Source organism: Aulonocara sp. 'chitande type north' Nkhata Bay, linkage group LG2 (genome assembly GCF_057382095.1).
Source record: "Aulonocara sp. 'chitande type north' Nkhata Bay isolate Kocher_YH1m ecotype deep benthic linkage group LG2, A_spYH_male_GT1.1, whole genome shotgun sequence".
Lineage (NCBI taxonomy): Eukaryota > Metazoa > Chordata > Actinopteri > Cichliformes > Cichlidae > Aulonocara > Aulonocara sp. 'chitande type north' Nkhata Bay.
Window position 1 is genome coordinate 29,531,208 of NC_141345.1, and position 13,552 is coordinate 29,544,759.

At 41.3% G+C, this 13,552-nt stretch overlaps 1 protein-coding gene across 2 annotated transcripts; it reads left to right on the plus strand.

The window, feature by feature from the left end:
- The first annotated feature begins 591 nt into the window (after positions 1-591).
- On the plus strand, positions 592-13,498 carry LOC147338137 (sodium/potassium/calcium exchanger 3-like). Of its 2 annotated transcripts, XM_086258318.1 has the most exons (17): positions 592-1,119; positions 1,340-1,438; positions 3,688-3,764; positions 3,876-3,950; positions 4,364-4,448; positions 5,973-6,076; positions 6,152-6,226; positions 7,792-7,817; positions 7,913-7,966; positions 8,062-8,198; positions 8,475-8,563; positions 9,681-9,948; positions 10,886-11,052; positions 11,140-11,254; positions 11,332-11,444; positions 12,461-12,526; positions 12,707-13,498. In XM_086258318.1, the coding sequence occupies exons 1-17, from the start codon at positions 1,011-1,013 to the stop codon at positions 12,815-12,817; spliced, it is 1,770 nt and encodes a 589-aa protein (XP_086114444.1). In that variant the 5' UTR covers positions 592-1,010; the 3' UTR covers positions 12,818-13,498. The 2 variants fall into 2 exon arrangements, with proteins under 2 accessions (XP_086114444.1, XP_086114436.1); XM_086258310.1 differs by having other exon boundaries at positions 5,973-6,226.
- The last annotated feature ends 54 nt before the right edge of the window (positions 13,499-13,552 follow it).

The following is a 13,552-nucleotide window of genomic DNA, read 5'->3' on the forward strand; positions in this document are numbered from 1 at the left end:
ACAGAAGAGGATTAGGGCCACTGGGGGGGAAAAAGTGGGCACGTCTTTTTTTTTTTCCAGAATTCCGAGAAAAAGGGCAGAATTCTGACTTTTTTTCTCAAATTAAAGTCAGAATTCAGAGGGGGAAAAATCTGAATTCTGACTTTAGTCTCAGAATTCAGATAAAAAAAGAATTCTTACATTAATTTCAGAATTCTCCATTCTGACGTTTTTCTGAGAATTCTGAGATTAAAGTCAGAATTCTTTAATCTCAGAATTCTGATTCCCAAAAACGAATAAACTATGGATGTTATGGCTCTCTTTGCAGTTTGCATCTTTTTTACTTTCACTTTTTTTGTTTTTATCTCATTTCATTGTCTTATCATCTATGTTAAGTTGCATTGCGCATATGTCTTTATTCAACATCTTTCTGATCTTATCTTATTTTTGGACCTTACTTCACACAGAGGCTTTACTCCCTTTAACCTTTTGAATTTTCTTTTTTAATCGATGAAAAAAATATATATACTTTTGGAAAATATTCTCATGCACCCCACAGAATCCCGGTGCCGCGCGCTTCACGTGACACTTGAATCATTGCTTCGTGTTATCAGTATTTCACTCGCGTCGCCCCACCCAGCTGAAGGCGCTCTAGTCTGTAGGTCCAGGAAAAAAACCCTCCTCCCCGACGGGAAAATCATAAACAGCAGATCAGATTTAGATCAGGAGGAAAGACGGGATATTATCAAATAGGCGCTGGCTGATGATTCATTGTGTGCAAGTATCCGCTGGATGTATGTGAAGCGTGTGGATGCTGCACGGTTAGTGCTGACTGACTCCCGGAGATGCTGTGGACAGGCCGAACCTGTTTAACATCCGCTTGCTTATTGGATGGAGCAAAGAAAGATAGACAATAAATCAGAATAAGAGATCAACAGGCCAGTTGTATTCGGTCTGAGAGCAGGAGTCCGAGGAAGAGGGGCAGCGGCATGTTCTGAGCGGAGAGCCGACGAGCGGCGGCAGCAGGCGGGATGAAGGCTCCGAGAAGACCGAGGCAGACGCGCCTCCTCCAGCGTTTCTGCGTCTGTGGAGTCGGTCTGTTCGCAGCCGCCTGGATCTTTCACTTCTGTGATGTTACAGGTGCGTATAAAGACTCTGATTTAAAGTTGTCTTAACCACTCCTATACTTTCATTATTTGCTATAACAAATCAAATTGCAGTATTAAGGCAAATGTCACGTTGTACAGATTATTTTAGCGGGATACTAGTAAAGAAACACATTAAAGTTACATAAAAGGTTATGTTGAATTTATATCCTCAAATACCTTAACTGTATTCATATGTGAATTACTCTTTTTAGACTACCGTAGACCAACTGTGGATCACAGCAGCTCCTTATTCAAGAGGGAGCTCATCCAGCAAAAAGAAGACAACCAGACTGGGGGTGCTTCTAGATCTGGTGAGGTGCTTTACCACGTGTTTGTGTCTTTCACATACACTCTGTTTATAGACGTGCATGATGCGCCAACAGGAACATTATCTTTACAAAACTTTAAATGTCTAATTGCATCAGTGTGTTGAGCTAGAATGAGCTCAGGTTTGGATAACCTGTGTACAGTCACCGTGACCTTCTGAGCCCTTGTGTGTTTATGGCAGTCAAAGTGTGCAATCTTCGTTTATCTCCTTAAATCAAGAACTATTTCCTCTTGTGCATTCCTTTACTCCTCTGGTCCACCTTTCATTTCTTTAAATTTAGTACATATATATGTTTTAAAAACAGTTAGGTCTTTGATGGTTGCTAGGAAACTGAGTTTGTGGTTTGATATAGTGTGCATCTGGAGCTGTTCAAAGTGCCCGCTTGTGGTATTGACCCGCTGATTAGTAACCTCTCATCAGCCGCTCTACCATTGCTTATGCATGCTTGGATCTGTGTGGCTGCTTGAGATTTTTACAGAACACACTGAGCTGTATTCAGTCAGAATGAAGTTCCTGCCTCACGGAAATATAGTGCAGATCAACTTAAAAGCTTTGTTCAAACTATCATATTTCTATTTTTAAGAGCATCATGTGGTTTCTGATGCTAAAAATATACAGTTTGATCATGATCTGAATTAAACCAACATCACGCCATTTCTGCCTCTTAGGTGTGATTTGTGTTTGCCTCTAACTGCACATTGATATCTCTTTCACTTTTAAAAGCGGTTTAAAAAATGTGACGTACAGTTAAATCAGAAAACCTTGAGGGGAAGTCACTTGGGAGGCTGCTTTTCAGATTATTGTTGCGTCTGTATCATGAAAAAAAGCTTTTTAAATGTTGCAGTGAGCTGTGGTATTTATGAGCTTATGTGCAAGACAGTGCAGCCAAGCAAAGCAATCGCTTTCTGCTGGGAGGAGAAAGGCTGTGACGCATGGTGACGCTCAGCCAAATTAGATGCCTCTGAACTTCAATATAATTGGAATTGCTTTTAGAAGAACTGACAAAGAAAGTCAATAAAACACTTGTTTTTGGATGGCGTGAGGGATAGTGTGAAGTCATAAGAGGAGCATGGAAAATACAGCTGTAATGCAATTGGACTCCTGGTTGTGTGACTTTAAACTCAAGCTGTGTCTAGACAAGATACAGGATACATTCAACAAACTGAGATACGCCAATTCTAGATCTGACGCATGCAAGGATAAATGCCCGCAGGTTCAGGGTGGAGCTGAGTTATAATTCTAATCACAGCCTTCATTTAACCATCTACCTGCGGCTCTTCTCTGAACTCCAAGGGAACAAATCCTCCTTTAAAGAAAGTGTGTTAAAGTCACTGTGAGTTAATTTTGAGACATGACAGAAAATAATCTTCAGATATCAGAAGATAAAAGTGCAGGTTTTAGGGAGTCGTGTTTAAAATGTAATGTATTAGAATACTTGGTAACTGGTTTTTGTTGTCCAACACTGTTTCCTAATTCCACATGTCATTAGATTACACTCTATCTGTCATGGTCCTGGGCCATGTGGGCCCAGTATTCTTAGTTCCTTGTATTTTTGTATTTCGTTCCTTATTTAGGCCATGTTTTCTGAGTTGCCCTGTTGTGTTGTTCCCTAAGTGTTTTCCCTTCATGGCTTTTACCCCCTGTGTGCCCCTCTGTGTATCTGTGAGCCCTCGTCTCTCCTTATGTTTTATTCCATGTTTCCCCTGCCCATTATGTCTAAGTTCTCCCCGTGCTCTCTCTCCCCCCTGTGTGCCCTCTATGTATTTATGAGCCCTCGTCTCCCTTTGTGGTTGTTTCATGTTTCCCCAGCCCGTTATGTCTGTGTTTTCCCCGTGCTCTCTCTCCTCCTGTCTGAACCTCTGTGCCTGTACATGTCATGTTCAGTTCACCCCGCCCTGTCTCGTTATGATTATCAGTGTCACCTGTGTTCCCCGTGTGTGCCCACTTTCCTCGTTTACCCTCTGTGTATTTCTGTCTGAGTCTCCCTCTGTTCGGCGTCGCGTTCTCCCTCATGCCGTGTGTGGTTCTCCCCGTGTCTTCCGGTATATGTTACTTTAGCTTTTCCCAGTTTAGTGTAGTTTTGCATTGCTTTTGTATCATCGTTATTGTTTATCACCTGTCAGCAATAAAGCTGCATTTTGAGTTTATCCCCCGTGTCTGTGAGTTTGCAATTTGGGTCCTCATCCTGCCTGCCACACGGCCGAATCATGACTCTATCCATCTTTTCCCAAGCTATCAGTGAGTTTCCTGAAGACGTCTTTACTGTGGATCAAAGGAGACAGGGTGCAGTCCTCCTTCATGTTCTCTGTGTGAGTATCACATCTGTCTGAAAGCCTGCGTTTGACATAATAAAATGCTGTATTTTCTCTTATTTTCATCTTAAACCAAATCTTCAGTAATGCGTTTGCTGTATTTCTCAGGCTATCTACATGTTTCACGCACTGGCCATTGTCTGTGATGTTTACTTTGTGCCATCACTGGAAAAAGTGTCAGAGGTACGATGCAGAAATCTATAATGGCTGAAAGTAAAGTAATACTTGATAGTTTCCCATTCTACTCTAGGTATTAAGTAAAAAAAAAAAACCTTTAAAGGGTAAGAAGCGAGTGTATTTTCTTTACTGGCTGTAATTCATCTCTAAAGACATGAAACAATAGTGTGTTAGTCTATCAGAACTCTCTGTTTAAGCCTTGTGGTATTAAATTATAAACTAGTGTTCATGTTCATTGGACAAATGTAACCTTAGTTGATGTTTTTCTAGTAGTTTTTGGACAGCAGTAGAGGTCTTTGGCTACGGCAGGCTCTGGATAAACACACCGTATTTATTAGGATCAATCCTGTGACAGAAGAATGCCAAATATGACCATCCTCATCCTTAAGCCTGTTTAATCTCCCCTCTCCATCCACTAGAACCTTCAGCTCAGTCAGGATGTTGCCGGGGCAACCTTCATGGCAGCTGGGAGCTCCGCCCCTGAGCTCTTCACTTCTTTGATTGGTCAGTATCCCAGTCAGTCATTCCCTCCAGCTGGTTAGATCAATATTTCTGCCATCAGTGCTCCAATTAGAGGCAATCGGAGAGACAATGTCTAATCAGGACAGAGAAAAGTGCACATAGGGAGCTAGCAGTGATTCATTTTAGGCATTTATCATTAATCATAGATGTCAAGAAGACAACATTTATTTTAGCTTGATGGTTTATCATGTCACTGTGGGGCAGGTTTTTTTTTTAATCATTAACAGTGTTTCAGTAAATAAACTTTCACTTTTTTTAAATAAGATAAAAAAAAATTAAATAAAATTAAATAAAACCTTTATTTTATATTTTGGAGTTTATGTTCTGATTTTTCCTGCTATTCCAGAGTCTATAGTTCTATGTTTACTTAACTGTTTTCCTAGTGGAGGGTTGTGTTTGTCCGTGTATTTTGTTTTCAGCTCATTATTCCAGCCTCCCCCTGTGTTGTGTTTTTATTTTTTAGTGTGAGCTTTCATATCTCTGTGTTTAGTTGGGTGCTGTTGTTATTTTTACTTTGTTAGTTAGTTGTCTCTTGTGTCTTGTTTTGAGTTTCACTCACTCCCTCTTTGAGTAAACAGTCCTGTCTCCATTGTAGCCTCTGTCAGATACTCTGTGTGTTCACTGAGTTAGTCTCTGTGTTTTTAAGCTGTGCTTGTCATCCCCAGCTCTGTTTCTTTGTTGCCTTTTTCTGGGACTTTCACTCTAAGCTTATTGATAAGTACGTTAATCTGAGGCCAGGTCGGTGCATTAAGCTCAGACATGTCAAAAATTCAACCAGTTCAAAGGAATAAACGTTTCCAAGGTGAATATATTATAAGATGTACGTTATTTATCCCAGATATGGGAAATTCTTTTGTTACAGTTAAAAAATTACGTTAAACACAAACAAGCATATACAGCAGGTCAGTAAGTGTAACTGCTTATATAATAATGTTGCCCATACACTGTGACACTACAGTACAATAATTAAATACATCACTTCTACATTTTGCCTTTTAGCATTATTTTCTTCTTCTTTTGCACAGATAAAACATATCAGATATAACTGTCTTGTATCAGGTATTGCAGCATCACTGTAGCACGAGCCATTGTTATTGTTAGCAGTATATTGTGATATTATTGTATTGTGACTCTGATCCTTTATTGAGACTAACTACTAACTACTTTTTTCTGCTTTTTCTGAAACAAATGTTGACCTACAGTTTATAAAAATGAAAGCCTTACTTCTAAATCAATGTTGCCTTTGGAAATGTCCTCAAAAACGGCCTCTGATACAATATATTTTAATCTTGAAAGAAAAAAGTCTTGCTTTGACTTTAGTTGACTTTAGGCAATAAGTCGGTAAATATTACAAAACATGAAAGACATCAGGCCAGCCCCTCTGGGTGTCAACTGACAGATGAATTACTGTGTTTATCTTCTGTTGAGAAACTCTTAATTTGTACACTGTTGCAGATAAAACACGTGTGCATGATTTCAGTTTGATCTTTCTTCTTCTGGACTTAGCCGTGTTTATCACAAAGGGTGACGTGGGCGTGGGAACTATTGTGGGATCAGCTGTCTTTAACATCCTGGTTATCATCGGCATCTGTGGCATCTTTGCAGGACAGGTACGCACACTACAGAGCACCCCTTGCTGCCTGACGGAGTCTTCACAGTGTTTCATGTTTCCTTTCTCTCTGCAGCCCATTGCTCTGAGCTGGTGGCCTCTGTTCCGTGATGCTGTTTTCTACATCCTCTCCATAGTGGTGCTTATTCTGGTGAGAAATCTCTACAGTACAAAACTCAGTACTGATGAAAAGTCCTGAAATCCTTTTGAACTGCCTTGAAGATATCAAAGCTTGGATGGCTTTGAACTTTTTGAGTTTCAATGAGAGTAAAACGGAGGTGATTGTATTTAGACCTAATAATATTTCATGCAGCCCGCTCGTAAATTTTGGTTTTCTAGGGTCTTATATCAAGCAGCGTGTGACAAACCTGGGAGTCATTATGGACTCAGATTTTAAATTGGACAAACATATTAGTTTGGTGTTGCGAAAAAGCTTTTTCCAGCTGAGGCAAATAGCTAAGCTGAAGCCAGTTTTGTCAAGACGTGACATGGAGAAGGTAATACGTGCCTTTATTTCAACACGGCTTGACTACTGTGATGAACTGTTTTTTGGAGTCAGCCAACGATCTCTTGCTCGTCTTCAGCTCATTCAAAATGCTGCTGCCCGCCTCTTAACTGGTACCCACAGCTATGAACATGTAACACCTATCCTGTCTTCTCTTCATTGGCTTCCTGTTCATCACAGAATTAATTTCAAAGTCCTAACACTGGTTTTTAAATGCCTTAATGGTCTTGCTCCCCCATACCTTTCCGAGTTACTTCAGCCTTATATTGCTTCACGGACCCTCAGATCAGCTGACCAGCTGCTGTTGGTTGTCCCAAAATCAAGGCTTAAACGTAGAGGAGAACGAGCCTTTTCAGTTATGGCCCCAAAACTTTGGAATACGCTGCCTTTAAATATTAGACAGGCATCTTCGTTTCCTATTTTTAAAATGCTTTTGAAAACACACCTTTTTTCGATAGCGTTCAGACTGGCTTGAGTTGATATGGTTTTTATGTGTTTTATTATGTTTTATGTGAGTGTCAGTGGTTGTACCTTGTGTTTTACCCTGTGTTTCTGTGCAGCACTTTGGGCAAACGTTTTGTTTTTAAACGTGCTATATAAATAAACTGGATTTGGATTTTGAAATACTCACCGTTATATGTAACATTATTCCTACAATTGAAAGGAAGCACCTTTTAGTGCAAGAATAAAAGCAAATGAAAGATGACTCTAATGTTAAACTGGTGCATCTAAAGTATATATTTTAATTGATAAATCAAGTAGGATACAAAGTCACGGCTCATACTCTGGTACACTGGTAATTCTCCATATAACGTGTGTTTTTATCGGTACTTTAGCAGCCCTACATTTGCTGCACATCTGCAAGCCCTTTTGCAACCCGCCTCTACTCCAGCTCCACCTTTCAAAATCTGTAGATCAGATTTTCATGTGTGCACAGTGAAGGGCGCCAAATAATTTTTTTTTTTTAGTTGTCTGATTTAACTACTATATAAAGTATAGGGCTAACAGTATAGGAAAAACTACACACCTCCTGTATTATTACAGGACATTAATATTGGGGTTTTTTGGCCAGTTTTTATTATTTCTCATTCTTTATAAAACAATCTTTTGCATGCCTATACTGCAACTTCTCGCAGTGAGTTATGGTTTAAATATATTTCTAAAAAACTAATTGAAGTTGGCATTAAAGTTTCCTTCTTTTTTTTTTGCAGGTGATCTATGATGAAAAAGTCCTGTGGTAAGACTGTGGTAAACATTTTTTGCAGCCAGTGTGCGTTGGATGATTGTGTGGGTATTTGTGAATCTGTGGTGGTATTTGTGTGCATGTTTCAGGTGGGAGACCATCATCCTGATCTCTATGTATGGACTCTATATAATCATCATGAAGTGAGTCTTTGCTTCTGCTCATATTTCCAACCTAAAGCCACAACATGTTTTATACGTACCACAGGCAGCATCTTCATGTGTTGTGCTTTGTGAAGGTTTAACAGATCTCTGTGCTGCTTGGTGGAGAGACACTGCAGCAGGGCAGGTCAGCCGTGTCTGAGCGGTCTGCGACGGACGACTGCTGTCGGAAACGCCGGAGACGGCGACAATGACATGGTGCCGCTGAAACCAGGTGAAAAGGGTCGTGTTTGTACATGTGCTTGTACATCCAAAACAGGAAAAAGTTTGCCAAGCCTCTGAGCAGCATCCAGCAGACCTAGTGACACAGTTTAAGCTGTCAGTATAAGGTTCTTGTGTTCCCCTGGGGATTTCCAACAGGCTGAAATAGAACTAGACCATTTTGACGAACAAAAGTTATTCTCTACGTAACACTGTGTCCTTTTTGTCCTCCCCTCTTCTTTTATCTCCCACTAAACATTTTTCTGCTTTTCTTCCTTCTGTCTCCAAGACTCATGTGTGGTGGCCGGTCAGGATTCAGGGGTCGTGATGGTGGATGAGCTACTGAACTCGCACCCCCATCAACTCACTCTGTCAGAGGCAAGCCTCCGTCTTCTCATCACCCCGCATTTCCCCCCCTTCACCTGCCTGCGCATGGCAGGACGCATGGTCATCAGCGAGGTACACTGCACATGCTCACACTCATTGCATAACATCAAGCTGCCCTGGCTTTTTCGGCCGGCTTGGTGGTATTTTGGTGGGCGATCGTGGCTCAAGAGTTGGGAGTTCGCCTTGTAATCGGAAGGTTCCCGGTTCGAGCCCCGGCTTGGACAGTCTCGGTCGTTGTGTCCTTGGGCAAGACACTTCACCCGTTGCCTACTGATGGTGGTCAGAGGGCCCGGTGGCGCCAGTGTCCGGCAGCCTCGCCTCTGTCAGTGCGCCCCAGGGTGGCTGTGGCTACAATGTAGCTGCCATCACCAGTGTGTGAATGGGTGGATGACTGGATATGTAAAGCGCTTTGGGGTCCTTAGCGACTAGTGTTATACCATCTATGCAAATACAGACCATTTACCATTTTAATTTAGATTTAAATATAAACACTTCAATTCAGTGGTTTTCTTTTCTTTTTCTTGAAACCTAGAACTAGTTAGGGAGAAGTACACAGCATCAGCAGGAACCCAAAGCTGTGGTACTGGAATAAGAAGACACTAAATTGGTGCATCTATAGCAGACAAACTGGCAAACGGGGAGATGTGTACTGGCATATCAAACAACATCCTGTTTGCCATTGTTACACAGATGCCATCTAATAAGCCCACAAAGAAATCACACCAACACAGAGTGCAGCCTAATGCATAATATTAGCCCAGACACAAAAGCAGACAAGACCCCAATCTCCCAATCTGCTTCCTCACTCTCTCAGCTTTCTCTCTGTGATTGCCATTTCCAGCATCAAATTAAAGCACACCTGCCAATGCTATGCCTGCTCTCTCCATGCCACCCCCACCCCCACCAAAATAAAGCTTTCTAAATCCCCTCTGGTGAATGTGAAGACTTGTCTAGCTGCATAATCACTCTTCCTGCCAGTTCAAATAATCTTAACTACCTTCATTTCCATAACCCTGCTGCAGTGTTTCTCATGTGTTTCTGTTTTTTCCTGAATAAAGTTCTTTCTTTTTTTAAATTTCTCCTGACTTCCCTCACCAATCACCCACAGAGGCAAAGGCTGATTCGGGCTCGGGTTGGCCCAGAGGAAGGGGCAGCTTCAGGGGAGGAAGGTTCGGGAGCCAGTGGGCCTTGGGGGAGAGAGAATGGGACGGCACCTGAGGGAGAGAGACAGCCACCAGAGGGAGAGTTGGAAAGGGGTAAAGAGACAGTAGGGGAGACATGTGGGGGAGGACAGCCCAAGGAGCAAGAGGAAGAGGAGGAGGAGCAAGAGGACCAAGATGAAGAGAATGTTCCTTTCAAACCGTTTGTCCTGCCAGGTAAGAGCCGGCCTCACAGAAAGGCCGACTGGGATTTTGTTTTAATACTTGGATGTGTTTCACATCATTATGCTATAAAGGAAATCATTTTAGATGTGAGTTTATCCGCCTAACGTTAGATTGAATTGCATTGGTATTGCATATGTTCAATACACAGTCAAATATATGCACCACCACCACACACCATCTTCACGGCAATTCACATCCAGCCGCAAAACAAGATTCCTCTTAAAAGTTCAATATATCTAAAAATTTAGGCCAAACTTGGTCCTGACACAGAAGTCAACTTTTTTGCTAAAAAAAACATGTCTATAGGGTAGGACTGAACTACGACACTTGAGCTAGTCAGTCTTATCAAACATGTCTTTTGGAAAAGCAAGAGACGAAACTTACTCTCAAAGTATCTGAAATGCACATGTAAGCCATACTGCGTCAAAGAAATACTAAAAAACACACACTTTTTGCTTTTCGCAATAACTAGAGTTTTACCCACTATGATGTTAATATTCATTACATATTTAAAACTCAGGAAACACAGAAAAAGATTAATCCTGAAGCTCGATCATGTACCTGGCCACAGGATGACATTTTTTTGCCATCCACAGCCAATTAAATCTTCCTCTCCACAGAAAATGCAGAGATGAGAGACTGTGTCGATCTTCTAAAAGGCTTTTTCTGTCGTTGGAATCAGCCAGAACTTCCTGCTTTGATAAATAATAATATAATTATTCATCAAGGCACTGTAGAGATAATCCTTTACAGTATTTGATAGCTGATGGAGTTAGTTAAAAGGAGAAGTCGCGGACACATCCAGGCTGTGCCAGTGAATAATTTAAGGGTTCAGATTAAACTGTAAGGACGCCTCTGGGCAAACTGGTGGGCGTGTGTGTGTTTCACCTTGTTTGTGCATTTCTGAGTGTTTTCATCATGTTCTCAGATGGGTGGTGTGTGCGTCTGAAGTGGCTGCTCTCCTGGCCTGTGAGCGTCCTGCTTTACTGCACCATCCCTGACTGTAACCTGCCGCGGTGGGAGCGCTGGTACCTGCTCACCTTCCTGTCCTCCACACTCTGGATAGCCTTCTTCTCCTACCTCATGGTCTGGATGGTATGATGCACATTCACACACACACACACATTTGGTTTAAACACACACGTACACACACAGGCGCATGACCATTTTTCCTCTCTTAAGGTGACAATAATCAGCTATACATTTGGAATCCCAGATGTGATCATGGGCATCACTTTCCTGGCTGCTGGCACGAGTGTCCCTGACTGCATGGCCAGTCTCATTGTCGCCCGACAAGGTGTGTATTTGTGTGTTTAATATTTAATGAAGGAAAGGAAAATGAAGATGTGAACATATGATGTTGTTATGCTGCAGGGATGGGCGACATGGCTGTGTCCAACTCCATTGGCAGTAATATCTTTGATGTGCTGCTGGGTCTGGGCTTTCCCTGGGCGCTGAGGACTCTTATAGTCAGCTATGGATCAGTGGTAACACCAGCTGTTCTCTGTACCTCAGTTTCAGTTTTACTTTTGATATGTAAGCTAGCATAGCTTCAATATTACCATGAAATGTGTTTGACGAGACAAAAAGTCTCTCGGCACCTGAAGAAAACTTTTGTAAGTACCTTACATGATATTCAAGGCACCTTTAAAACTTACATTTGTAATTGGACAATATTTATAGAACTACTGAATTACTCTTTCATTGTTAACTACCATTTCTTTTGATTTGTAACTGATTTGTAATGAAGAAGTAATTCAAAGCTGCTATAACTAGTATTTGAAGGTTACATCAGTGTTAAAATGTGAAGATTATGCTCATCCAGATCACTGTTCAGCTCTGCAGTCTTATTGTTTTGATTCACTGTTACTTCTCTCAAAACACTGTCTTTAGCGGTGAAAGCAGCTGTCGCTACAGCCCTCTGTAAACTGTTTGTTGAGGACCAGTAGCAGACACACACAGCTAATGTGTGTGTAAGGCAATGCACCAGAACCAGATATTTATTCAAGGAGTTGCAAGAGACCAAAAACTTTTTTCTGAGGTCATGGGCTCTCTTCATCCTTTCTTTAAGCTTTGTTCTGATTGGATGCTCCTCACAAACAAAAGGTTTGAACAGCAGGTAGGCGGGGTTCCTGTGCTTGTGCTTGTGCCAGAGTTCTCTGAAACTACCAATTGTAAAGGATCTCTCGTGGCATCATACATTGTGTTTTTGTTTTATTTAATTGCAGTCTGAAGCCTGAGTGTTTAGCTCACAGGGATTACCTGTACATGTGCTGATCTCTTTATTTGAAATGCTGTCCACTGGAATGGTAAATAAATGACAGGGAGAAAGAAAAATCATACAAAATCCCTTTTAAACAGTGTGAGTTTTTTTCATTTAAAAATGAAAAAAAAAAAAGCCCCAAAATTAAAAATCATTGGCCAAAACCAAAATTTGACTGTGAACATGTTGCAAGTGTTTTAAAACAGCGCGTTACACACTTCACATTGTGTGTCCTGTCAGGTGACGATAAACAGCAAAGGCCTGGTGTACTCAGTGATTCTGCTTCTGGCCTCAGTCACGCTTACTGTGAGTAGCTCCTGATGTTATAAAGCACAGATCAAATAGTGAGATTGTGTACAAAAACAAACAGACCACCCATCACTGTCTGAGACCATTTTCACTAACATATTTCGTGATTACACAACAAAACAAAAAGCACTTATTTAATTTTTCCCCGTGTGCCTCTTTCTGTCCGTAACTCCTCAGGTCCTCTGTGTCCATATGAACCACTGGAGGCTGGACCGCAGGCTGGGAGTCTGCCTCCTGCTGCTGTACGCTGTCTTCCTGCTCTGCTCCGTCGGTTTCGAACAGCTTTAGACGACACTCCCGTTACACGCAAACAAACGGCCCTCCTCCCCTGCTGCCATTATTAATGAAAAACGTACGGAGAGATGATTTATGGTTTCATTTCAAAGTGGCTTTCCACAATAGATAGTCGTTACTATGACACCGGCTGCCTACAAGCGAAATTGTTTACCTTTGATAAATGAGTCTTTTACAGAGTTTTGTACTGTAGCACTTCCAACCCGATGATAATGCACTGTCTCACAAGAAATTTATAAAATATGGAATTTGTATTCTGAAACCTAAAATATTAGAACCCCAAAGTGTGTTAGTTTACTTATTATTACTGCCACAAGTAACCTCAACGAGCAGATGATTTCACATGTAAGTGTATATGGTTGCTTCTCGGTTTGTCCACTTATTTCATGTAAAGTTTTGTGTTTTCATCACGCCTTTGTATCTGTAGCTGTAAAAATAGCATAGCATGGCTAATCACGCTCCAGATATTTGCACTAAGCCACTGTTGTCTTGGCTTTGTATACAATGTAGGCCCCCCTCCCCCCTGCTAAAAGCTTCTCAACACAAAGGTTGTTTTAATTTTTCCTGAAACAACAATGAATATATTCTGCAAGATATTTATAAATGTCTGTCTGGAGAGAGTCCTGAAGTGTATGTCTTTGAGTTACGAGTGCAATAAAAATCTTTGTTCTGTGATGTTTGTCTTCTGAGGCTCAAAATTCTTAATCACACTTTTAATATTTAACGGCA